General features: G+C 51.4%; 2 protein-coding genes across 5 annotated transcripts in view; one reads left to right on the top strand and one right to left on the bottom strand.

Moving 5' to 3' along the window:
* The window catches only part of PRMT7 (protein arginine methyltransferase 7), a 47,881-nt gene extending 34,717 nt beyond the window's left edge, over nt 1-13,164 (top strand). For 2 of the 4 annotated variants that reach the window (XM_014827622.3, XM_014827621.3), the window contains exons 14-18: nt 8,044-8,205; nt 9,321-9,395; nt 11,523-11,683; nt 12,582-12,678; nt 12,937-13,164. In XM_014827622.3, the coding sequence (XP_014683108.2) occupies nt 8,044-8,205; nt 9,321-9,395; nt 11,523-11,683; nt 12,582-12,678; nt 12,937-13,116 (675 nt within the window). In that variant the 3' untranslated portion in view covers nt 13,117-13,164. The remainder of the gene's footprint in view (nt 1-8,043; nt 8,206-9,320; nt 9,396-11,522; nt 11,684-12,581; nt 12,679-12,936) is intronic. The other 2 variants (XM_044761178.2, XM_070500778.1) reach the window with 1 other exon arrangement.
* Nucleotides 13,165-14,218: 1,054 nt separating this feature from the next.
* Nucleotides 14,219-24,992, bottom strand: part of SMPD3 (sphingomyelin phosphodiesterase 3) — an 85,396-nt gene continuing 74,622 nt past the window's right edge. The window contains exons 4-9 of the mRNA XM_014827624.3: nt 21,880-21,955; nt 21,608-21,763; nt 19,954-20,043; nt 19,571-19,634; nt 17,547-17,709; nt 14,219-17,279 (exon numbers count right to left, since the gene is read on the bottom strand). Of these exons, the coding sequence (XP_014683110.1) occupies nt 17,178-17,279; nt 17,547-17,709; nt 19,571-19,634; nt 19,954-20,043; nt 21,608-21,763; nt 21,880-21,955 (651 nt within the window). The 3' untranslated portion in view covers nt 14,219-17,177. The remainder of the gene's footprint in view (nt 17,280-17,546; nt 17,710-19,570; nt 19,635-19,953; nt 20,044-21,607; nt 21,764-21,879; nt 21,956-24,992) is intronic.

The following is a 24,992-nucleotide window of genomic DNA, read 5'->3' on the forward strand; positions in this document are numbered from 1 at the left end:
CTAAGCCTTTACCACCACTTGGTATTGTCTTTCTTTTTTGTTGTAGCCATTTTAGTAGGTGTAATGATGTCTCATAGTTTTGGTTTGTATTTGCCTAATGATTGATGATGCTGAACACCTTTTCATGTGCTTGTTTAAATATCCTGTGTCTTATTTGGTGAAATATCTAGTCAAGTCTTTTGCCCATTTTTTCCCATGCCTTTTTTTTTAAACTTAATTTTTATTGAGTTTATGATAGTTTACAATCTTGTGAAATTTCAGTTGTGCATTATTGTCTGTGAGTCGTGTTGTAGGTGCACCCCTTCACCCTTTGTGCCCACCCCCCAGCCCACCTTTCCCCTCTAGCCACTAATCTGTTTTCTTTGTCCACAGGTTTAACTTCCTCATATGAGTGGAGTCATACAGAGATTGTCCTTCTCTATCTGGCTTATTTCACTTAACATAATTCCCTCAAGGTCCATCCGTGTTGTTGTGAATGGGACGATTTTATTCTTTTTTATGGCTGAGTAGTATTCCGTTGTATATGTATACCATATCTTCTTTATCCACTCATCAGTTGATGGGCACTTAGGTTGCTTCCACGTCTTAGCTATTGTAAATAGTGCTGCAATGAACATTGGGGTGCATGGGACTTTTGGAATTGCTGACTTCAAGCTCTTTGGATAGATATCCAGTAGTGGGATGGCTGGGTCACATGGTATTTCTGTTTTTTATTTTTTGAGAAATCTCCATACTATTTTCCATAGTGGCTGCACCAGTTTGCATTCCCACCAGCAGTGTATGAGGGATACTTTTTCTCCACAACCTCTCCAACACTTGTTACTTTTTGTTTTGCTTATTTTTGCTATTCTAACAGGTGTAAGGTGATATCTTAGTGTAGTTTTGATTTGCATTTCCCTGGTGATCAGTGATGCTGAGCATCTTTTCATGTGCCTATTGGCCATCCGTATATCTTCTTTGGAGAAATGTCTGTTCGTGTCTCCAGCCCATTTTTTGATCGGGTTGTTTGGTTTTTTGTAGTTGAGTTGTATGACTTCTTTATATATTATGGAGATTAACCCTTTGTCGGATATATGACTTGCAAATATTTTTTCCTTATTAGTGGGTTGTTTTTTTGTTTCAATCCTGTTTTCCTTTGCCTTGAAGAAGCTCTTTAGTTTGATGAAGTCCCATTTGTTTATTCTTTCTCTTGTTTCCCTTGTCTGAGAAGACATGGTGTCCGAAAAGATCCTTTTAATACTGCGGTCAAAGAGTGTACTACCTACATTTTCCTCTAGAAGCCTTATGGTTTCAGGTCTTACCTTTAGGTCTTTGATCCATTTAGAGTTTATTTTCGTGAATGGTGAAAAAGAATGGTCGATTTTCATTCTTTTACATGTGGCTTTCCAGTTTTCCCAGCACCATTTGTTGAAAAAACTTTCTTTTCTCCATTGTATGCCCTCAGCTCCTTTGTCAAAGATAAGCTGTCCATAGATGTGTGGTTTTATATCTGGGCTTTCAATTCTGTTCCATCGATCTGTGCACATGTTTTTGTACCAGTACCATGCTGTTTTGATTACTGTAGCTTTGTAGTATGTTTTGAAGTCAGGGATTGTGATGCCTCCAGCTGTGTTGTTTTTTCTCAGGATTCCTTTAGCAATTTGGGGTCTTCTGTTGCCCCATATGAATTTTAGGATTCTTTGTTCTATTTCTGTAAAGAATGTCATTGGGATTCTGATTAGGATAGCGTTGAATCTGTAGATTGCTTTAGGTAGTATGGACATTTTAACTATGTTTATTCTTCCAATCCATGTGCATGGAATGTCTTACTATCTCTTTATGTCATCATCCATTTCTTTCAGGAAAGCCTTGTAGTTTTCATTGTATAGGTGTTTCACTTCCTTAGTTAAATTCACCCTGAGGTATTTTATCCTTTTTGTTTCAATTGTGAATGGTATTGTGTTCTTGAGTTCTTTTTCTGTTAGTTCGTTATTAGAGTATAGAGTTGATTTTATATCCTGCAACTTTGCTGTAGTTGTTGATTATTGCTAAAAATTTTCCAATGGATTCTTTGGGGTTTTCTTTTTTTTTTTTCAAGGAAGATTAGCCCTGTGCTAATACTAACTGCTGCCGGTCCTCTTTTCACTGAGGAAGACTGGCCCTGAGCTAACATACATGCCCATCTTACTCCATTTTATATGTGGGATGCCTACCACAGCATGGCGTGCCAAGTGGTGCCATGTCTGCACCCAGGATCTGAACCGGCGAACCCCGGGCCACCGAAGCAGAACGTGCGAACTTAACTGCCACACCACCGGGCCAGCCCCTGGGATTTTCTATGCATAAGATCATGTTGTCTGCAAACAACGAGAGTTTCACTTCTTCTCTCCCTATTTGGATTCCTTTTATTCCTTTTTCTTGCCTAATTGCTCTGGCCAAAACCTCCAGTACTATGTTGAATAAGAGTGGTGATAGAGGGCATCCTCATCTTGTTCCTGTTCTCAGCGGGATGGCGCTCAGTTTTTGCCCATTGAGTATGATGTTGGCTGTGGGTTTGTCATATATGGCCTTTATTATGTTGAGGTACTTTCCTTCTATCCCCATTTTGTTCAGAGTTTTTACCATAAATGGCTGTTGGATCTTGTTGAATGCTTTCTCTGCATCTATCGAGATGATCATGTGGTTTTTATTCCTCAATTTGTTGATGTGGTGTGTCATGTTGATTGATTTGCAGATGTTGAACCATCCCTGTGTCCCTGGTATGAATCCCACTTGATCATGATGTATCATCTTTTTTTTTTTTTTTTTTTTTGAGGAAGATTGGCCCTGGGCTAACTGCTGCCAATCCTCCTCTTTTTGCTGACGAAGACTGACCCTGAGCTAAAATCTGTGCCCATCTTCCTCTAGTTCATATGTGGGATGCCTACCACAGCATGACTTGCCAAGCAGTGCCATGTCTGCACCCGGGATCCGAACCAGCGAACCCCGGGCTGCTGAAGTGGAATGTGTGCACTTAACCACTGCGCCACCGGGCCAGCCCCTGTATGATCTTTTTGATGTATTGCTGTATTCGAGTTGTCAATATTTTGTTGACGATTTTTGCATCTATGTTCATCAGCGATATTGGCCTGTAGTTTTCCTTTTTTGTGTTGTCCTTGTCAGGCTTTGGTATCAGCATGATGTTGGCCTCATAGAATGTGTTAGGAAGTGTTGCATCCTCCCTGATTTTTTGGAATAGCTTGAGAAGGATGGGTATTAAATCCTCTCTGAAAGTTCAGTAGAATTCCCCAGGGAAGCCGTCTGGTCCTGGGGTTTTATTCTTTGGGATGCTTTTGATTGCTGTTTCAATCTCTTTACTTGTGATTGGTCTGTTCGGATTCTCTATTTCTTCTTGATTCAGCTTTGGGAGGTTGTAAGAGTCTAAGAATTTATCCATTTCCTCTAGATTGTCCATTTTGTTGGCATATAGTTTTTCATAGTATTCTCTTATAATCTGTTGTATTTCTGTGCTATCTGTGGTTATTTCTCCTCTTTCATTTCTAATTTTATTTATTTGATCTTTCTCTCTTTTGTTCTTTGTAAGTCTGGCTAGAGGTTTGTCAATTTTATTTGTCTTCTCAAAGAACCAGCTCTTTGTTTCGTTGATCCTTTCTACTGCCTTTTTTGTTTCATTAACATTTATTTCTGCTCTGATTTTTATTATTTCTCTCCTTCTGCTGACTTTGGGCTTTGTTTGTTCTTCTTCTAATTCAATTAAGTGTAGTTTGAGATTGCTTATTTGGGATTTTTCTTGTTTCTTAAGGTGAACCTGCATTGTAATGAGTTTCCCTCTTAATACAGCTTTTGCTGCATCCCATATGAGTTGGTATGTTTTCATTTTCATTTGTCTCCATATATTTTTTGATTTCTCCTTTAATTTCTTCAATGATCTATTGCTTGTTCAATAGCATGTTGTTTAGTCTCCCCATCTTTGTCCCTTTCCCAGCTTTTCTCTTGTAATTAATTTCTCGCTTTATAGCATTGTGATTGGAAAAGGTGCTTCTTATTATTTCAGTCTTAGATTTATTGAGGCTTGCCTTGTTTCCCAACACATGGTCTATCCTTGAGAATGTTCCATGCCCACTTGAGAAGAATGTGTATTCTGCTGTTTTTGGACGGAGTGTTCTATATATGTCTATTAAGTCCAACTGTTTTAGCTTTTCATTTAAATTCCACTGTTTCCTTGTTGATTTTCTGTCTGGATGATCTATCTATTGATGTGAGTGGAGTGTTGAGGTTCTCTACTATTATTGTGTTATTCTTAATATCTTCTTTTAGGTTTGTTAATAGTTACTTCATGTACTTTGGTGCTCCTGTGTTGAGTGCATAGATATTTACAAGTGTTATTTCTTCTTGATGGAATGTCTCTTTGATCATTATATACTGCCCCTTGTTCTCTCTCTTTACCTGTCTTATCTTGAGGTCTACTTTGTCTGATATGAGTATGGCAACACCTGCTTTCTTTTGTTTGCCATTAGCTTGGAGTATCGTCTTCCTTCCCCTCACTCTGAGCCTGTGTTTGTCATTGGAGCTGAGATGTGTTTCCTGGAGGCAGCATATTGTTGGGTCTTGTTCTTTCATCCATCTCACCACTCTGTGTCTTTTTATTGGAGAATTCAATCCATTTACGTTTAGGGTGATTATCGATATATGAGGGCTTAATTCTGCCACTTTGTCACTCGTTTTCTGGTTCTCCTGCATTTCCTTTGTTTCTCATCCTGTATATTTTGGTCTACCAATCTAATTATGTACTTTTTTTGTTGTGTTTCTTTGTTTTCTCCTTATTTATTATTTGTTTCTGTTCTGCTTTTTTATTTAGTGGTTACTATGAGGTTTGTATTCAAAATCTCATGGATAAGATAGTCCCTTGTCTGATGGCCTCTTATTTCCTTAGACTAAACCAATTCAGTCCCTTTCTTCTTCCCCTCCTAAGTTGTTTTTCTCACATCTTATTCCATCTTGTATTATGAGTTTGCGGTTAAAATGACAAGGTTATCTTTGTTTTTGGTGTTTTCCTTCTCTTTGTCTTTAACGCTAGACTTGAGTATTTGTTATCCTACCCTGATTCTGTCTACTTATTTATCTCCTTACTGTGTGCTTTGTAAGCCCTTTCTCCCTTTTTTTTCCCCCTGGTATGAGGGCCTTCTTGAGGATTTCTTGTAGGGGAGGTCTTGTGGCTACGAACTTCCTTAGCTTATGTTTGTCTGGGAAAGCTTTTATTTCTCCATCATATCTCAAGGATATTTTCGCTCAATAGAGTATTCTTGGCTGAAATTTTTTGTCCTTCAAAGATTTGAATATGTCATTCCAGTCTCTCCTAGCCTGTAAGGTTTCTGCAGAGAAATCCACTGAAAGCCTGATAGGAGTTCCTTTGTAGGTTATTTTCTTCTGCCTTGCTGCCCTCAGTATTCTTTGTTTGTTATTCACTTTTGCCAGTTTCATTACTATATGCCTTGCAGTAGGTCTTTTTACATTGACATATTAAGGAGATCTGGTAGCATCTTCCGTATGGATTTCCATCTTCTTTCCTAGGTTTGGGAAGTTCTCTGCTCTTATTTCCTTGAACAAGCTTTCTGCTCCATTCTCCTTCTTGAATACTTATAATTCTTATGTTGTGTTTCCTAATTGAATCGTATATTTCTCAGAGACTTTCTTCATTTGTTTTTAATCTTAGTTCTCTCTCCTCTGTCTGGAGCATTTCAACATGTCTATCTTCAATTATGCTGATACGCTCCTCTATGATGTCTGCTCACATGTTCAGGAAATCCATATTTTGTTTATTTCTTACATTGTGTCTTTCATGTCTAATATTTCTGACTGATTCTTCTTTATAGTTGCAATTTCTTTTGTGAAGTAGCTCCTGAACTTGTTGAATTGTTTCTCTACATTCTCTTTTAACTCGAGTTTTTTGATGATACCTATTTTGAATTCTTTGTCATGTAGATTATATACTTCTGTGTCCTCAGAACTGATTTCTGAGTACTTGTCATTTTCTCTCCGGTCTGGAGAGCTAATATAATGTTTGATATTGCTAGAGGGAGTGGCTCTTTTTTTCACATGCTGGTGCTATTTGTTCGCAGTTACCTACTATCACCACTGGGTGGAGTCAAAAGCTGCATATTCTGAGCCCTCTGCCTTCTGGGAGATCCCAGGTGCTGGAGCTGGCGCTGGGTTGGTGGGTGGAGGGGCACTTTCTCCTGCATGCTCTCAGGGTTTTCTCTCTCTGCTCTCTCTGTCTACTCTCCTGGGGTGTTGCCTTGATAAGGTCACTCCCTGCAAAAGCTTTCAACTCAGTAGAGGACTTCTCTCTAGGCTGCCAGGGTCTACTGGGAATCCTTGATGTTCCTGTGAACGAACGTCTGCTCCTCCGTTCTTTACCTCTTGGAGACCTCCCACAGTGTCAGATCACAGTCTTTAGGGGAGGGAGCAAAGTTTTCTCTTACCCTATTCCACCTCCTCCAAGGGGGACTCCATCCTCTCCACCCTCTATCATATGGCTACGTGGGTCTCTCCGACGTTTTTTGTGTTGTGTTTGGATGTTCTCTGTTGGAGTATGAATGTCCTTTTCGTTGTATGTTGGAGGGGAGAGATTACTGGGGAAGCTCACTCTGCCATGATGCTGACGTCACTTTCTCATTTCTTTTTACTGCTGAATAATATTCCGTTGTATGGATATACCACATTTTATTTATCCATTTGTCAGTTAATGAACATTTGGCTTGTTTTTACTTGTTGGCTAATATGAATGATACTGCTTTGAACATTCACGTACAAGTTGCCCTTTTTCTTCTTATAGGTAAGGATTAAAGATAGATTTAAATTCTGTAAGCCATTGATAAGGTGCACTGGCTAGACTCCAGGTCACTATTAAATAGAGGTGGTGAGAGTGGGCATTCTTGCCTTGTTCCTCCTGTTTGGGAGCAGGGAGTACTCAGGGCCAAGCACTTTCTGTCTTCATTGTGTCCTTCTGTCTCTCTCGTCTCACCCAGAAACCCAGGTATCGTCTCTGGCTAGTCCCTCTCTTTGTGCCCGTCTGTATGGGCCAAGCCCTGGATGGTCTGTCTCCTAGCATCTGCCATGTCTTGCTCTCCTCCTTTTACACAGAGTCCCCACTCCTTGCCTAGACTGTTGCAGTACTCACCCAAGTCACTTCCTGTTCCCAGCTCCACCTGCAGGTGGTCTCCCCACATGCTTTGTGGTCGTCAGAGGGATCTTTCTAAAAGGCATTCCTTTCATTTTGAAATCTTGATTAAAGTTTTTAGTGACCCTCTCCTCTTGCCTCCAGGGCAGAGTCCAGCCCCCTTAGCCTGTCATCAGCTGCCTTTGGGTGTCCTGGCTCCTCTGCATCCCTCTGGCCTCACCCTTTATCGTTTTCCTTGCACCTCATCTGACGAGTTCCTGAAAGGGCCTTACTCTCACTCACACCTATGTTTTTGCCTCTTTCTGTCCCTCTGTCTGGGGGCCCCACGCCTTTCCTTTTCTGACCCCTGTTCATGCATTTGTTCATTCACTCAGCAAACCTTTACTGACCATCTGCTCCGGGCCAGGCACTGTGCTAGGTTTTGGGGATACTGTGCTGCCAACACCCCCACTTCTGTGGTGCTCAGAGCCTAGTGAAGGAGACAGTTAGACAAGACCTGAGGATAAATTGTCATGATAAAGCTTTGAGTGGGGATTCACAGGATGCTGTCCTGGAAGCCCTTCCTGATGCCCTTACCCCTGGGGTCCCTCTGTGTGCCCCTTTCTTGCTTCTGTCAGAGCTTACCACACTCTACGAGGACAGCCCCCAGCCTCATCTCCTTGCTCTTCCACTCTGTACTCCTGAGGGCAGGCCTTGTGTCTGTTTCTCATCTTTGTATCCTCAAGGGCAGGTGCAGACTTGGCATGATTGTTTGTTGACTGAGTGAGTGAGTGAAAGAATGAATGGCCAGTTACTTCCATGTACCTGTGAAACTTGTGACCTGTTCTTCATTCTTCAGCCAAATCCTTTGACGCCTTGGTCCTGCTTCTTGCTCTGGTCGCCAGGTCTCTCTCCTCCTGGGGGAGCCGTTCTTCACCACTAGCCTGCTGCCATGGCACAACCTGTTCTTCTGGTATGTGCGGACTGCGGTGGACCAGCACCTAGGGCCTGGCGCTGTGGTGATGCCCCAGGCTGCCTCGCTGTATGCTCTGGTCGTGGAGTTCAGGGTAGGCCACCCAAAGGTTTTTGCAGAATGGGTGGGGGGACCTTGTTTTGTTGAAGACTTTGTATGCAGATGGAGCAAGTCAGGTCTTAATGATTTGGGCCCCTGCTTTTTTGGATCAGCACACTGCAGGGTTGAATAGAAGAGGCTTACCTCTGTAAAAATGCAGTAATTTGGCATATGAAATGGAAATGGCTGTGTCTTGTTATTTTACAATTATGTCTTATCAGAATAATTAAAAAAATATAAATTAAGAGTTTCAGAAGGCATGCTGTGTGGCTTGCTCTGCTCTCATTAAGAGCTGAGGCTCCAGTTGTTAAAAGCGTTTTGAGACGGGAGAGTCGGCTTCTTTTTGTAAGAAAAACTTGAAAAGCTTCATTTTAATTTTCTCATCAAAGCAGAACCAGTCACAAAGTCATTTTGGGAAAGGCCTTTTTTATTAAAAGGATTTGAAATGCTGTAACCTGAAGTGTAGGGGGAGCCTCGTTTGATATTTCTCTGATAAGAATGGCTTTATCCATTGGCAGCTTAGTGGCTCCATCACTTATTTTCTGGACATTTCTTCTGTTATTTATTTACCTGGTCAGTTTTCCACATGAATTCTGGTTTTCATGGCCACAGAGGGAATGTGGAGAATGACACTTATCCACGCATACCTCCAGGAGACAGAGGACGCAGAGCTGCCTGGCCTGAGTGCGCTTCTGGTCCCCTCCCTCCCATTGTCCTCATACTGTTTATAGGCGCAGAGCCTTGAGAACTGATTTACAGATTTCTTCCCAAAGAAATGGTGTTCAGAATGGACAGGGAGTGAGAACCCCCAGCCTGGTAGCTCTGGCCGGTTGTCCCCTTGTAGGAGAGGACTTGGGGTCCTATGAGACTTGGCAGACTTGAAGAACCAACCTGGATCTTTGGTGTCTCTGAGTTCCTTCAGCCTTGGGGGTCTCTTCCAGGTGTGTGGGAATAGCAAGATGTATCTCAGGTTTTGGACTGGGACAGCCCCTGGCCCGACCTCACTGACCCTTCTTGCTCTTGTCACCACACTTTTGTGTCCCCGGGTGGGTATGGATGTCTGTGTGCCTTGGCAGGTGGGTGTCAGTGAAGGCTGCACCTTCCTCACAGGACCTGTGGCGGATCCGGAGCCCCTGTGGTGACTGTGAAGGCTTTGACGTTCACATCATGGATGACATGATTAAGGTAGGTGGGGCCACAGCTCCCACCCGCAGTGTCCCACCCACCCACTCCTCACGGCCACAGGCCTCTAACAGGGACATCTGGCTTCAGTGGAGGGACCTGGGTTTGGCAGTGTGTGCAGTGTGCAGGGAATTCTTCTGTTAAGGGCAGTGAGGGCAGGTATATCTGTTCTGCTTGGTTCACTATGAACCTGAGAACCATTGTGTCTCAAAGTTGGATACTAGGCCCTTCTTGGTCCTGGGCTGTAACCCCTGAATCAGAGTTTTGGGCTGGAGCCTGTCCATCACCACACCACTGGAACTGTTCTTGCCAATGTCAGCAGCTTGTTCTCTCTGAACAGCTTTTCTAGAAGGCAGTTTGGTAACCTTCTGAGTTAGCCATTTTCATTTTGGGGACTCCATTCCAAGGGAAGCTGTTAGAGTATGGGGAGGGATGTGGAAGGGTGGTCCTTGGGGCTATTTATATATCAATTTAGGGGACTTAGTCAGTTACCAGGGTCTGCATCCCCCAGAACCAAGGGCAGACGTGCAAGTGCCAATGATAGTTGGATCTGCAAGGATTAAAGGAAATTGTCATGATATGTCCACATGAGAAGGGCAGAACAAGGGACACGACTCCATTTGTCTGTATTAAGAAAATTCACGCATACACACTGAGAAAAAGCGGAATAGTGGACACCAGAATATAAGCTGTGTGATTAGGAAGTGGTTAATTTTTTCCTTCTTTTGCTTGTCTTTCTGTTCAAATTTTTCTACGGTGATTATAGATTGCTTGTGTAAACATTTTTTTAAGTAAATAAAGCCAGTGGATATTTTCAGTTTGTATATTATCTGCCCTTCCACAGCACACCACTGACTGTTCCATGCTTTTAGAAATTTCTTTTGTGCCGAGTCACCTCACACTCAGGCTCCTTCCTGAACTCATCCCACCCTTCCAGTCCCCTAAGGTGTTGTGTGTTCTAGGTCACCCTCAGGCCTCTGCCTGACCCTGCCCTCCCTGGCTGTCCCCTTTGTCCTCTCTGTTGCTGGCCAATGTCTGCATCTCTCCTCAACTCAGACCTGAACTCAGACCAAATAGCTAAGAGCAGTGGACTCTGACCTTAATGCTTCCAAAATCCACCTGCTCTTCCCCCCCGCTCCCCCTGACCCCTAGTCTGGCTCCTTCCACTGCTCCCGTCCTAGGTCTGCCACCGCTTCATACCCAACTGCTTGGGCTCAGGGCCCCGGGCATCCTCCCAGGCAAGTCCTTGCCTTCAGTTGCAGTTTGTCATCTGGTCCTATAACAGTCGGGTCCTCAGTTTTCTTCCCCCACTGCTGCTGTTCTGGTCTGGGCCACTTTCATTTCTCACCTGTGACCGTGCAGCCTCCTGTCTCTCCCGCTCGGCCTTCCTCCACATGGAGCCTTCGTGAACCTGTAGATCCTCCGTGTGGCCCTGTCTGTCCCCTGTGGGAAAACCTTGTCAGGCTCCCCCAACCCCCACCCCTGCAGAGTCACCTGTGCCGCTCAGCCTGCCCTGGGCTCTTCTCTGCGTCCTCTCCCTACTTGGCTTTGTCCCCTCTCCTCCCTGCGAACTCCTGTGTGACCTTCAGGAGGCAGCCCAGAGAACACCCTTCTGGGCAGTTTTCTCACCCAGCCCCATTCTCCACTAGAGGTCAGTGCTCCCCAGGCCCTGCGATTGCTGGTGTCCATGTTGTCTCCCTTTAGACCAGGAGCCTTTGTTTGGGGGTGGTCTGGCAGCTGTAGTGCTTAGGAAGGGTCACGAATGGTCAAGTGGCCAAGTGCCAGGTGTTTTCACCATTGTAGACTTTTGGTTCTCAGAGCAACTCATGAAATGGGCAGTCTCATCCCATTTTAAAAAGGGAGAAAATGAGGCTTAGAGAGGTAAAGTGACTCCCCAGGGAGACAGCTCGTGAGTGGCGGCAGGGAACAAGAATCCAGCTGGTCTGATCCAGGTGCCTGTGGTCTTTCTGTGAGCATCCACTGCTGTGACTGTGGCAGTTACTCTGAGGAACCCGGGCCATGGAAGTGAGGGGCGACTGGCATAGACCCTGGAGATGGGGTACGAGCACCTTGTCCCCTGGGCTGCCTGGCTCTGTTTCTGCAGACCACCACACCCCTTTCCCTCCTCAGCGTGCCCTGGACTTCAGGGAGAGCAAGGAGGCTGAGCCCCACCCGCTGTGGGAATACCCGTGCCGCGGCCTCTCTGAGCCCCAGCAGATCCTGACCTTTGATTTTCGGCAGCCAGTCCCCTCGCAGCCTGTGCGTGCTGAGGGCTCCATCGAGCTGAGGAGGTGAGTGTAGGCTCTAGGGTAGGGGGCGTGGGGGAAGAAAGCAGTGGGCCTACTTTCTGTCTAGTAGTTACTGCCCACATGGCTAAGCATGCACTTAGGCCACTTTCACATGGGTGAAATGGCTCTCCTTGTCTCAGCCTTGCCCTTTCTGGTCTGAAGTGGCCCTGAGTGTATAGTGGGTGTCTCTGGGTATGTGCGGATGGGGAGGGAGAGCCAGAGTGGGCTTTGTTCATCCCCCCACATCTGAGACTCCCTTTGAGCTAAGCGGCATGTTGAATTACAGCTGCAGAGAAACGTGAATTTGGTTGCTATAGTTACCCATTGGACCATTTTCCTGAACTCTCCTGGGAATCAAAGCAGGTTTGGAATTGGCGGGAGCTGCTCGTTGCGAGGCACCGGCAGGCCCATCCAGCTCCACCTGTCTTCATGGGGAGGAGCTGCTGCTTCTGGAGGAAGAACTCTCTTCTAACTGGGTGGAGGCCATGAGCCCAGAACCCCTCGGGGCTCTTTGACGAGGGGGAGGCAGGGCAAATACCCATCTGGGCCTGCCATCCAGGGTATCTTGGAGGGTGCTTCCAGTTTTTGGTGCCAAGGCTGCGCCCTGAGCCTCTTGGACCAAGCCTTTCGTGACCTCAGGCCGAGGAGGCTCGTGCTGCTCCACGGTTCTTTTGAGTGCTTGGCCAGGCCGCGAGGAGTGAGTTTGGGTTGTGGCTCTTCTTCCTCAGTATTTTACTGAGTAGCCTTTAGTCAGGGGGAGTGTTAGGAGCTTCCTGGCCAGGCAGGATGGAAGTGGGGAAGACCAGAGGTTTCTGGAAAGCAGAAGGGAGCCATGGCTGTGCTCACTCACCTCTCATATGGCTGTTTCTGTTTGGCCCAACATCCCACCCCACTCACCCAGGCCTGGGAAGAGTCATGGGGTCGTCCTGTGGATGGAATACCACCTGACTCAGGACAGCACGGTCAGCACTGGCCTCCTGAAGCCTGCAGAGGACAAGGTAATACTGTGCTTGCAGGTCCCTGAGTGGGCCCACCCTGAGAGCAGGCACTGCTGGGGGAGGCCATGCCACTCACTTATGCTCTGGGTACTCCCAACCCATTCAGCGGGGTGATGACTCAGTGTCCCGCGTCACTTGGCCCTGGGTTACCTGGCCTTGGTAGCAGCTTCCCACTGCAAGCTGCCTGGACTAGTGGCTGGTCAGGAAGGGGCTTGGGTACTGGGAGCCCTCACTGCCTTCTTGCTACCCCTCCTGCAGGGGGACTGTTGTTGGAATCCCCACTGCAAGCAGGCTGTGTACTTCTTCAGCACCACGCTGGACCCTAGCGCACCGCTGGGCGGCTCTCGAACAGTCAGCTACACTGTGGAGTTCCACCCCCATACTGGCGACATCACCATGGATTTCACACTCTCAGACACTCTGGAGGATGAGCACTGACCCTCACTCATTGAGAAATAAAGTGGCCTGAGTGCTCTGGGCTCTGAATGGTGTGGCTTTCTGGGAAGGAAGGTGGAGGCACCTGTCCTTTCAGGGCCCAGCCTGGCCTTTTTTTTCCATTATTGTATTGCCAGCTCCTTGCTCCAGGTGTGGGCTGCTGGCTGAATTTGGAGCCAAGGAGGGGCCGGGGGGCTCCCCCTGCAGTGGTTTTGAAGTGCTCAGAAGCTCGAAGGTAGCACTGTCTCTCGTGCCCTCCCTGGAAAGGAGCGGAGCCCCGTAGTCAGCTGGGCTGGGCAGGTTGGGTGCTGTTCTCGGCAGCACAGTGCCGAGGCGAGTGTGCTGCCCATGGTGGGAGCCGGCCTGGCCTGCACCCCAGGAACCTCTGGGACTTGCCTGCCTGGCTCCAGCTGGGAGGGCTTCTGAGGTGGAGACACTGACTTGTGGTTGGGCCCTGGGCCTTGAAGACCCCAGCAGGGCCAGGCCGAGGCTGGGGTTCTGGCCCTGTCACTTGCTGGGTAATGTCACCAAGCCACATTCAGAGGTGTCTGGCCTTGGTGTGCAGCACCAGCAGCTGACTAAGGCCCAAGACCTGGACACCAGGTTGCTGTTCAGAGGACAGAGAAGAGCTGTCCCAGAGCAGCTCCTGAGATGTAGACCAGGAAACCAGCCATCAGGACAGGGAGCCAGGAGGTGCGCCTCTTCCCGTGTGCCCCCCCTTTTAGCAAAGGACCTCCTGCCACCTCAGAAGTCTGGGGCAGATGGGTATGGTGCCACCACCCCAGCCTGCCCTTGCCTCGCCAGGTAAGGCCAGAGTCCTGAGGAGGCCCCAGCCTTGCTTTGCCGCACACTCAAGGTGCCCTTTTGCTGTTTACTCCCAGCTCCAGAGGGAACGAGGAGACACCAAGTAAGAGAACCCAAGTGGCCCAGTGTCCTGCCAGTTCAGTGCAGACATGGGCTGGGCCTGTCCTGCAGGAGGAGGCAAGAGAGGCAGGGCCTCCCCAGCACTGCCCCCACAGTCCTGCCTGGCCACCCAGCCCTGGAGTTGAGTTGGAGCAGGGCCTGGCCCCAGCTTTTTGCTCAAATAAGTGGAAAACACAAGCCTTGAGCCTCACAGTTTTATTTTCTCCTCATTAGCCATCCTTCCTTTCAGCACCAATAAAGGAAAAAAACACTTCTCTTTTGAAAATATTTTATCGGTGTAAAGACTGTTTTTCTTCTAGGGAAGAATCGTCTGGATATATATATTTGATAATGTTTTTACCAAAACCTTAGGTGTGCTTACCATATAAAACCCCTAATGTCCCATGAGGATACAATACAGAAAAGAATACAGAAATTAAAAAAGTGTTTTTTTCTTTTTAAAACAGTATTTCTAAATCTTAGCAAGTTAATACAATAGTTAAAAAGCATCAAGATTAATATTCATACTTAAAACTCAAGGTGGTTTGGACAAATGCAAATGACTGTCTCCTTCCAGAGCTGACCCCACCTCCTGGCTTCCCCGAAGGAGGCCGGGCCCGGGGCAGGCGCGGGCCTTGTTTGGGGATTTGGGTGACCCGTGTCTGCCCCTCCCAGGCCTAGATGCCACAGAATGTGAGATCTTGGCAATGTTTCTTTTCTTTCTTTTTTAAAAATCAAAATGGAAAAGTCTGGCTTGTGCACGGCCCTGGGAGTCCACAGGCTTCATGAAACATGTGGTTGGGCAATGGCAGCCTCAGCAGAGGCCGCGCCAGAGGGAGGTGCGAGGGGGGCCGGGGGGTGGGCCAGCCCTGCTCTGGACGCCAGGGCCAGGCTGGGCAGAGGCGACCTTGTTAGGACAGGAAATGGCTGAGGCACAGGGAGGTATGACTTGCCTAAGGCGCCCTGTGAGTGAGGGAGAGAAGCATGTGCCCCCTGCGCCTTGGCTCCCACCAAGCTGCCCTGGGGGTAGGCGGCCTCTCGGAGGGATGGAAGCTGTGCTGGAGTTTCTCTGCTTCAGGAGCCCTGGCCTCAGCCTCTGCTGCTCTCCCAGGCACACAGCCGACTTGCAGCCTGGGGGGCCTCAGCTCAGGCCTGGCTATCTAGTTGGGCCCCACCCGTGGGAGCAGAGATTCTGGCTGCTCCTGGGAATGGGGGCCCTCTGACAGCAGGAAGCCTACCCAAGGCCCTGAGAGCCAGGCCCTCTGAGGAGGGGCACAGCAGAGAGCCCAGGAGGGACAGCACCCTCAGCCGGTGGTGAGCAGCCTGTCCTGGCTTCTGGACACAAGGTGGGGCTGGGGGCCTGGCCAGTGAAGTGCTCCTAACAGCAAAGCCCTCAGCCCAGCTGCTGCCCTGGCCTGCTGGGTTTAGATAAACCAGTGCCACCACAGGTGCAAATCTCAGGAATGTCCTCCCCCAGTAAAGGGCCTGGCCTCTCGCTGGCAGCTTGGCTCCCTCTTCGTCCCTCTTCCAGCTCAGTGGGTGACAAGGCACAGCATCAGCACACCGGCACCAGGAGGCTCCCAGCAGCAGGGTCCTGGTGCACCCCCAGCGTTGCTGGGTGGAGCTGGCTTCAAGCCAGGTGGGCACGTGGTCAGGGCACTACGAGGAGGGGAGACCAGTGGGGGTTGTCAAGAACAGTCCCCCGAGGCAGAGGAGCCTCACACCTGGAAACAGACAGAACCCTCCCTGCATGACCAGGGGAGCGGGTCCAGGTGTGTTTAAAAAGGCAGGTGGACAGAGGCAGTGCTGCCATGGGGTGGGGAGCTGTGGGCCTCACCTGCAGGCTCTGCCACGCTATGCTTGGGTGTCCAGGACTGGCCCTGGTCACACAGTAGCAGAATAGGTGTCTATGCATCTGGACGCCAATTAGTACCACTCCTTGCCTCACGCAAGTGGTGGCCATTGGCCTTGCCACCCCCAGCCTGCACACTGATGAGGCGACAGGCTGCTGTCGGCACCTTGGCTCCCCCGCCTTTGTCCAGGGCCCCTCGGTTGCTGTTGAGAATGGGCGTGGGAGATCAGAGTCGCAGCCCCACCCAGAGGCAGGTGGACAGTTCCTGAGCTCAGCCAGCATGTGGATGGGGACGGGCCCCACAGAAGGATTGGTCCCAAACCAGAGGTGTCCAAGGGGGGAGACGGGATCAGGCAGAAAGATATGTTGGTTTTGACAGAAGAGAAGTTACAAATCTTAGCATTTTCAAAACCAGAAGCCCCCCACCCCCCACCCCCCCCATGCCGTGAGTTCCCCTTTTTCCTGTAAAAAAGTGATGCTCTCCGGGGATTCCTGTCTATGGCTCCACTGCCCACTTCGGAGTCTCTGGGGCCCTGGTGCGCCGGGGGGAAGGGAGCCTATCTCGGGAAGAGGAGCCTTCTCCCGTGTGGCTTGCAGACCCTCTAAAGTGAAAGGTTGTCTTTGTTCTTAACTTTTTCTGTTTTTCTTTTTAAAATGTGATCGCCCTTGAATGCAAGACCCTGGGAAGAGCCCGGGCTCGCTGGTAACTGGACACAGCCTCACGGTCCCTGCTTGGGAGCCGTCCCGGCTGGCGGCGGTGAGCAGGTGGTCCTGTGCCCAGGAATGCTTCTTTGGCTGGTTCTGATTGTGTTTGGAGTTTGGCCTTGGGTGAGGCCCAAGCGAGGGGTCTGTGTGGCTACGGTGTGGCACGTGGCATGCAGGCAGCGTGCATGCGAGGGTGCAGGCATGCGAGACAACATGGCAGCAGACAAAAATAATGAACCCTGGACGAAGCTTGAGAAGAGATACAAAGAGTACAGAAACCCGGTTCTCATACTAACCCACGGGTTACAAACTAGTTTGTGCTGTAGATTTGTAGAAAATCACGTTTGGAAAGAATGGCACTGGTTGGGTAGCCGGGGCTCCCGGGGCCGACCTGACTCCTGTGTCCAACGGTGAGTGCCCAGAGGTGCAGGGCAGCGCTGGTTCCAGCTCACCCGGGACTAACCGCGGCTCCCCCTGGGCCCCTGCCCTCCTCCCCTGGCACCGGGGGTCGGGGGGTGCTCGCTGCTGGAGGAGACGTGGCCAGGAAGGGGCTTCGGCTCAGAGGGCTGGCAGAGGCCCAACTGCTCCCGGTGACTTGGCTGGTCTATGCCTCCTCCTCCGCCGCAGACACCATCAGCCGCATGGCTACAGGGAGGTGGTCTGTCAGGCCTGACAGCTGGGTGATAAAACTGAATTCTTCCACCTCCTGCAGGAAGGGGCGGGGCAGAAGCATCCCCGTTAGACCCAAAGACTGCAAAGGAGGGACCTGGAGGGCAGGGGCTAGGGCCTCTGGGCTGGGGCTGGCCCAGAGTTCCCTGAGGGCAGAGGGGTGGGAGGATCCCATGGGCCCCAGAGGTCTCTGGGACTGGCAGGTCTCACTTTGAGGGGAGAGTTCAGTGCTGTCGAGGGTGCAGGACGCAGGGTCTCCTATCTACAAGCACGGCCTGGCTGCCCGGCCCAGCCCCAGACTCACGGCTTTCCAGTCCAGGCACAGTCCCTCCTCCGTGTACAGCATGTAGTCGATGCGCCTGCCGTTGCCCTTCAGCAGGTCCTTGCGTCCCTTCTGGCCTGCCCCAGCGCTCTTGCTGGTGGGGAAGGCGAGGTACTCCCGGCGGCCTTCCTCACTCTCCAAGACCCTGCTCATGCAGACAGGAAGGCAAGGTGAGCCCCTGCCCCAGCCCCCAGGTCCTCAGTGTGGAGCCACATTCTCCTCCCCAAGTGAGGGAAGCAGGTCAGAGCAAACCCCTGCATTTAAGATCTGTCTTCCCTGTGGACCCAAAAAGGGACTGGGATGGAGGGAAACAGTCTGAGCCTACAAGTTCCTGACTGATCTGGGCCACTCCAGAATCTGCCTGGGAATGTCCCATGTCCACCTTGGGCTAGCCAGCATTCGCTTTCCCTTTCTGAACTGGGACATTGTCCATGGCTGCAGCTTGGACCCAGCACCACCCAGAGCCCATGGCCGAGTTAGGGATGGAACTGCCTAGCCCCTCTGCAGAATGGGGTTCTGCTCTGAGCCAATACGGGCCTGTCTGGGGGAACTTGGTCTTGGTAGTGAACCTCGGGTACCCTTCTCTCCTGAAAGTCCTCAGACTCCCCATGACTCTTGTTTCAGGCAGCAGGAGCGGGGGAGCCAGGGGAGCACCCATGCCCCCTCCCAGGACTGGATTCTGTCGCTCTGGCCCTGAGCCACCAAACCTCTGGGCTTCCACTTCCCCCTCTGACACAAGAACGATTGCTGTGGGCCCCAGGACACTTTAGGGGCCCGGTGTGCCAGGAAAGGAACAATGTGGGATGAGGAAGGAAACTGATGTGGGTGCCTAAGTGCTGGCCAAAGTTCTACAGGGAGGGCAAGGCGCTTGGGTTGGGTATCACACCCTGAATCTGAGTCTTCTGACTCCCTGTCTGCCGACTCCTTCCTGCCAGATTTCCTCCGGGGCCCAGCCAGTGGGGAGGAGCCTTTATGGGAGACCCCGTCACAGAGAGCAGATGCAGGCTGATGAAGGGGACAGGAAGGGCAGCCACCAAGAGATACACAGGCCTGCCCGGCCGGCTAATGCCTGGACAAATGGAAGGGACGCCTGCACAGGCACAGCCAGCAAACATGGGCTCCTACAAGGTTTTTATCTGTCTTGAGATAAATACACGAATGACATGCAGAACATCGTTATCTCTCAGAAATATAATCCATTACTGTCCTTTGCCTTTGATAATTAATTCCAGCATCAATGATCTAAGAGTTACTGATAGTCATTTTTTAATCATCATCTCATAAAAAGATAATTTTCTCAGCATAGGATGATGTTTCAAATTTAGTCCATAATCTAATTAATTGGCTCAAATTAGCTGCGAGGAGCCATTACTGTGACTCTGTGCAGTCTCACATTGTGAATTATAAATTGGTTCTGCTGCTGGCCTCTCAAATGTGTCCTTTATGGACGTCTCAACAGGTTCAAGAATGAAGTTTGGCTGGGATGGAACTGTCTCTGCTTTGAAAATGACTGGCTTGTGTTAGCTCTTCTCATATTTTTATTTGCCTAATTGGTGGATACCAGCTGCCAGGCTCCCTGGAGCAGACGCCATCCCCAGGGTTCTTCTTCAGGGATCTTGGCCTCGCCCTGGAAGATTCTGGTCCCTTTTCCTGTGCCCAGCAGGGCCCCAAGGCCGATGGGGCTTGGGGCAGGGCAAGCTCTTGGAGAGTGACCCGGACTCTGGGTGCTGGTGTAGGAAATGCCACCTCAGGACCCCAGGCCTACTGGGAGGCTTCTCCTTGGTGAGGCCAGCCCGTGAGGCCTGAGGGCCACCCTCGCCTCGGCCCCCCCTCCCCCAGCTTCAGTCCCTGGGGCTCTCACAGGTTTCCTTCCCATGGAGCTGTGCTGGCTTGTCTGCCTCACACAGCCCGTCTCTCCACCCCTGAGTCAGGGCACACTGCTTATCCCAGACCTGGGAGCCAGCCCAGGATCCACCCGCGCCCACCCAACGCAGCTGGGTCCTTACTTCTGCAGATTTTCAGGGGTGCACGCGTCCTCATCGTAGAGGCCATCTGTGTCCAGCAAGGTACCTGAGGATGAGGCAGTGAGAGAGGTCACTGCAGGTAGGGCCTCGCCAGCCTCTAGAAGGGCTGCCTCTCTGGGGCAGGAGGGGTGGGCGAGGGCTCTGCTGGCCTGGGCAGCTGAATGACCTCCCAGCAGTGGGATCTTGGGGCAGGTCCTGGAGGTCTTTCTGGGAAGCCTGTGGGGAGCCCAGCCTTGGTGGAATATCAAGTCTCAGCACGGGGTGCTCAGGCCTCAGCAGTGCCTCTCCCCTGCCCCAGGCCTCTCTGTCCCCCGACACTCTACCTCCACGCCCCCACCCCAGCCCCAGCCCAAGCCCCAGCTCACCGATGGCCCACGGCTTCTCCTCCCCGGGCCCCAGGCGGCAGGGGTCCTTGTAGCGTGTAAACAGGGAGTGCTGCTGCTCCAGCTTGTCGTCTGCAGGGAGGGAGGGAGGGAGGGAACCTTGTGGTCTCGGGGTGTCTGGCCTGTCCTGGAGGGCCACCTGCCACTGGTTACTCTGACCACATGCAACCACGTCCCTGTTCCTCAGGTAACTGCCCCTGGGTGGGGTCTGTGGTCCATTTGTCATTGATTTTCTGTGTCCTTGAGAATACCCCCCTCTCTACACCCCCACTCTAGTGTTCAGCTTTCCTTCTGTCTAAGGACAGAGGTCATTGTCCCTCCTGGACTCCAGGGAACAGTGATCTCAAGGCCTTCCCAGATGCTGTGGCACACTCTGTGGGGGGTTGGCTGGTTGATGCTGCCCCGGCCGGGACTCCTGCCCTTCACAGACCTGGGTGCCCAGGCAGAGTGAGGAGTGACCCCACCAGGCTCAGAGAGGGAGATGACCTGCTCTGGGTTCGGGTTTGTCCTGCCAACTCGTGGAGCCAGAAGGGCCTTTGTGAGACCCCTGGGAGGAAGGACAGGGCACGGAGTGGAGCCTGATGGGATGGGACCCCCTCCCGACAGCCTCTTCCTGTGTGCGCTGGGTCCCCACCCTGACTCAGGAAGATTCTGGGAACACCCAGCATTTGGAGCTGGCGTCAGGCATGTGACTGTGAGGGCACCTCCGGGCTGCAGGGGTGGACTGTGTGTTCCACGGTGAGCACTGGTCTCCCCACCCACCCTGGAGGTGCCACCCTTGTCAAGGGAGGCCTCCCTGGTCGCGAACAGATAGAAACAGCTGCCACCAGCTGCCACTTTGAGGTTTTCTCCTTTCGCTGAGGATTAGCCCCATGTTGCCCACCCATCCTCAGTTTCTCCTGGGGCTGTGGCCAGAGTGGAAGGAGCCAAGGAGCCAGTAGACCAGGAGGTTTTCCTTGAACCCAGCTCCTCAGGCCAAGGGAGGTTCAGAGCTGCCCAAACACCCAGGAGGTCCTAGGATCAGCATGATCATCTGAGTCACAGCTCAGTTATTTAAATTAATTATTTGAAATTTCACCCATGATGAACTTTTAGTCTTTTAGCCTAAAGGCATGATTTCCAGGGTTCAAATCCCAGTTCAACCACTTCCTGGCTGTGTGACTTGGGACTAGTTACTCAACTCAACCTCTCTGGGTCTTAACCTCCTCTTCCACACCATGTGGGTAAAATACAGTGCCCACTCTTAGTGTTGTTAAATGAAACAGTAGGCCCGTGAACAGTGGTTAGAATTGTGTCTGGTGAAAGTAAGAGCTGAACAAAGATGTGGTGGGTAGTATTAGCTGACTCGCCCTCAGTCTGAGTGTCAGAGGCCCCAAGCCTTCCCTTCAGAAGTTCAATTTGAGGGCATCTCTTTATCTCCAGCAAGGAGCCCTCTGAGCTTGCTAGGCAGAGCATGGGCTCTTCTCATTCTAGTGTTTCTAGGAGTCAGAGAAATCATAGCCTTGCTACTATCCCACTTACATGTTCGCAAGGAGCAGGAAGTTCTTCTAGCTGCCTAAACTGAGTCTTTCCAGCTGTGACTGGAGCCCACGCCCTCCCCAGTAGCCAACCCGGATGGGCAGGACCACAGGCTCACCGGAGGAGCAGTTGTCAAAGTTAAAATCTCCACAGATGACGTCAAACGCCACCAGCTCCTCGGGGTTGGCTGCGCTGGACGAGGAGGTAGATTTTCGGAAATCAGCCAGCCAGTCCTGAAGCAGGTCCAGCTGTTCACACCGGATGGCACTGTCCTCTTCAGGGCAGAACCACAGAGACCAGATGACGAAGATGCAGCCAGACCCCAGCGCCGATCCCAGCCCTCTGGGGGCAGATGCCCCACCCCCGACAAGTGCGGCCCACGGGACCTACCTGGCAGGGCGTGCAAGTGTGTGCAGGAGATGTACCCGACAATTCTTTGGTCCTGAGGTGTGCTTCCCACCTGCACCTGTGGGGGAGGAGGTGCAGTGTCAGTGCGGAAACCTACAAGCCATCACTGCTCTGAGCACCAAAGGATGCTGGCGAGCCCCCCACCCTCCCTGTGAACCCTCACAAGCCCAGCTTCGTCGGCTCCTGGCTAGGCCCGGGCCCAGGGAGGAACAGCACATGTCCTGCTTCTTGGAACTTCTGGTGCAGCATAGGAGGCAGATACCTAAAGAAATACCAGCCCGTGGCATGGTGAGTGCCGGCAGCAATTCACGCAAAGCTCTCGAGGAGGGAAAATGCTGAAATCCCCGAAGATTTCCTCCCCAAACGCCTGCCGTCTCCTGGTGACCAGAATGTCCACATGGATGACCCTCACGTGCCAGCCCCTCAGTTCCGTGTCCACTCCTGTCTGGTGGCTCTTTCCTCCTCCTCTTGGTCATACCCTAGACCCAGATCACGCCCTAGAGCCTGTCGCTCTGAAGTCGAAGCTGGGCTCCCCTCTGGGAGGCAGCCCACTTAGATGCTGGATGCTGGCCACCCTCCCTCCACTGTGAGAGGCCTCGGACCCTCCCCTCTGCTCTCTCTCCCCCGTCTCTGCCCTCTGGCTTCATGAGAAATCACTTCATCAGCTTTTTGGCTGTTGTCCTCGTTAGTTCCCCAATCTGGGATGACAGCTGTGGCCTGTGTCTCCATGGCACCTGTGTCATGGGCTGGCCTCAGGTGCCTCACGGCCTCCATCCAAACCCAGTCCTCCTTCCTCCACAGTGGCCTCCTCATACCTTCATGCTCCACTCTTCCCCAGTCCTCGGTCCTCACCTCCCTGCTCACCTCCTTCACTGCAAACAGAGTCCCCGGGGATGGAGTGGGGCAGGGGGCTCCTCCCCAACTCCCTGCCCAACCACAGATGACCCTGGCAGGCTGTCTCCACAGGTTGGCATAGTGAAATGGGCATCTCAATCATGCATCACAGGCAACTTGATACGGCCCCCAGAGGTGACCCTGATGCAAGCCTGAGCCGTTGTCAGCGCTGTGGTTGGGGATGTAAGGGATGGCCACCCAGGCTGCCGGCTCTCTCAGGCCCTCTGGCCATGGCCCAGGTGCTGGAGGCTGAGATGGGAGAGTCCCTCCCAGGCATGCTCCCCACGACCATCCGTGGGTGTCTTTCCCCAGGGACTTTTGGTTGGCTCCTCATCCTCTTCCTCTGTGGGCGCTCCTCCCACCTGAGCCTCAGCCGTCTTCCCCAAACTTCACTAACTCACAGCAGACTGGGTTTTCTGTGATGACGAGATGGCCCTGGGGAACTTTCCAGGGAAGCTGACTGTAGAGGCCGGTTCTCTGCTGAGGGGCCTGCAGCAGCACGGTGGGTGCACCTGGCACCTGCTGAGCAGACCCTGCCCATCCCCCAGCTAAGAGCAGCCTGGGCTCCCTGCTGCCGCATCACAGGCCCCCCACTCTGAGAGTCTTGGGAGGCGTCTGTCTTTCTTTTTGCTACTGACGTCAGGTCGGCATTTTTCTCCTCCACAGGGACTTTCACATCATCAGCACCGTAGCTTTCTATGGCTCTCCCTCCCCTTTCCCAGCTGGGATGGAGGCACATGTTCCCAGCGCCCAGGGGGATGAATGGCTGGTTACTTGATAATGAGCTATATGGCCTGGATTTGGGGCTGTTTACAAACTCACGTGTTCACTATTCACTTCTTGCCCAAATTCCAGACCCAAACCTTGGCCCACTAGTACCCCCACCCCTGGAATGGCTCAGGAAATTACATACCGTCAATACCCTGTTGCAAAAACACAACACAGTTTTAAAACCACAATGCCCCCAAAGGCCACATGATGGCGCTCTCGCCCCTGCATTTCTTAGGCAGAGTCTGTTCCCTCCTCAGTAATGTGAGCTCTCCTGCCTCCTGCTTCACGGACGCTGCCTTGCTGGAGCCTTACGACAACCATATACTCAAATTATACCACAACTGGCCGGGGTCACAAGGCTCCGATGGCCGAGGCTGGTTCAAATCAGATGTTTGCTGCCCCACGCTCAGCTCCCCACCCTCCTCTCTGCTGTTTTCTGAGCTCCTCTGACTTAGCCAGGCTTATCACTGGCTGCCCCTTTGATGGTTTCAGTGCGTCAGCCCTTCACTCACTCAGCACTTAGAGTCGCCTGCCCGTGCTGAGTCCTGGGCAGGGACAGGAGACAGGCGCAAAGAGGCAGCACTGCCCCCGCGCTGAGGAGAACCCGCCCAGAGGGAAGACACGTGGTGCGAGGCCCCTGCCTCCCCCTCCCCACCCCCGTCCACCGTCCACCGGTACCTCAACCCCTCAGCCTGCTTCCTGCTCTCAGTCGGCCATGGGAGCTCGCCAGGATCCACTTTATTACGTTCTGGGACTTATTGATTCCTGGCTCGAGTCCTCGGGAGCCGCAGAGGCTTGTGTTTCTCTTGCAAAAACAAATAATCACACTGAGAGGTTGTGCCTTTTAGTCCTGGTGGGCAAAGACTGTCAATAGGGAAGGGGCCAGAATCAGGTGCTCTCATATGCGAGGCAAAAATGATTCCAGGCCCTTCCTTTCAGGGCATCACAGTAGCAGGAAAGCACGTTTTCCTCAAGGATCGGAAGTGCCACAGAGTAGATTGGGAGCAGGGCTGGATGGGAGAGCCCTGAGGATGCAGGGAGCACTGGCTTCCATGCACAGCCACGGGCAGCATCTTTCCAGGGCTCGGGCCCCTTCCTGGGCTGGCCTGTCTCCTGAAACCTCATTTATTTTACTCCTCCACATAGGAGAATCAGACACGCTCCGGCCAACAGAGACGAGCTGGGTCTGCTATGGTGCCGGGCACAACCGACTCTGCTCTTGAGGAGTTCTGACAGGAGAGATGGGCAATGGGACACCTGGGACAAGGGCTGAGGAATCTATGAAGGGAAAGCTGGTTTGTGCTGGATGGCTGTCAAGGAAAGCTCCACAAAGGTGGTGCAGCCAACCCAGGTTGGGACCAAGACGGGGAGCTGTGCACATGGAGGCCCCTTGGGGGTGTGGTGTGACTGAAGCTGAGTGCAGGTGAGGG

The sequence above is a fragment of the Equus asinus genome, chromosome 28 (assembly GCF_041296235.1).
Source record: "Equus asinus isolate D_3611 breed Donkey chromosome 28, EquAss-T2T_v2, whole genome shotgun sequence".
NCBI lineage: Eukaryota > Metazoa > Chordata > Mammalia > Perissodactyla > Equidae > Equus > Equus asinus.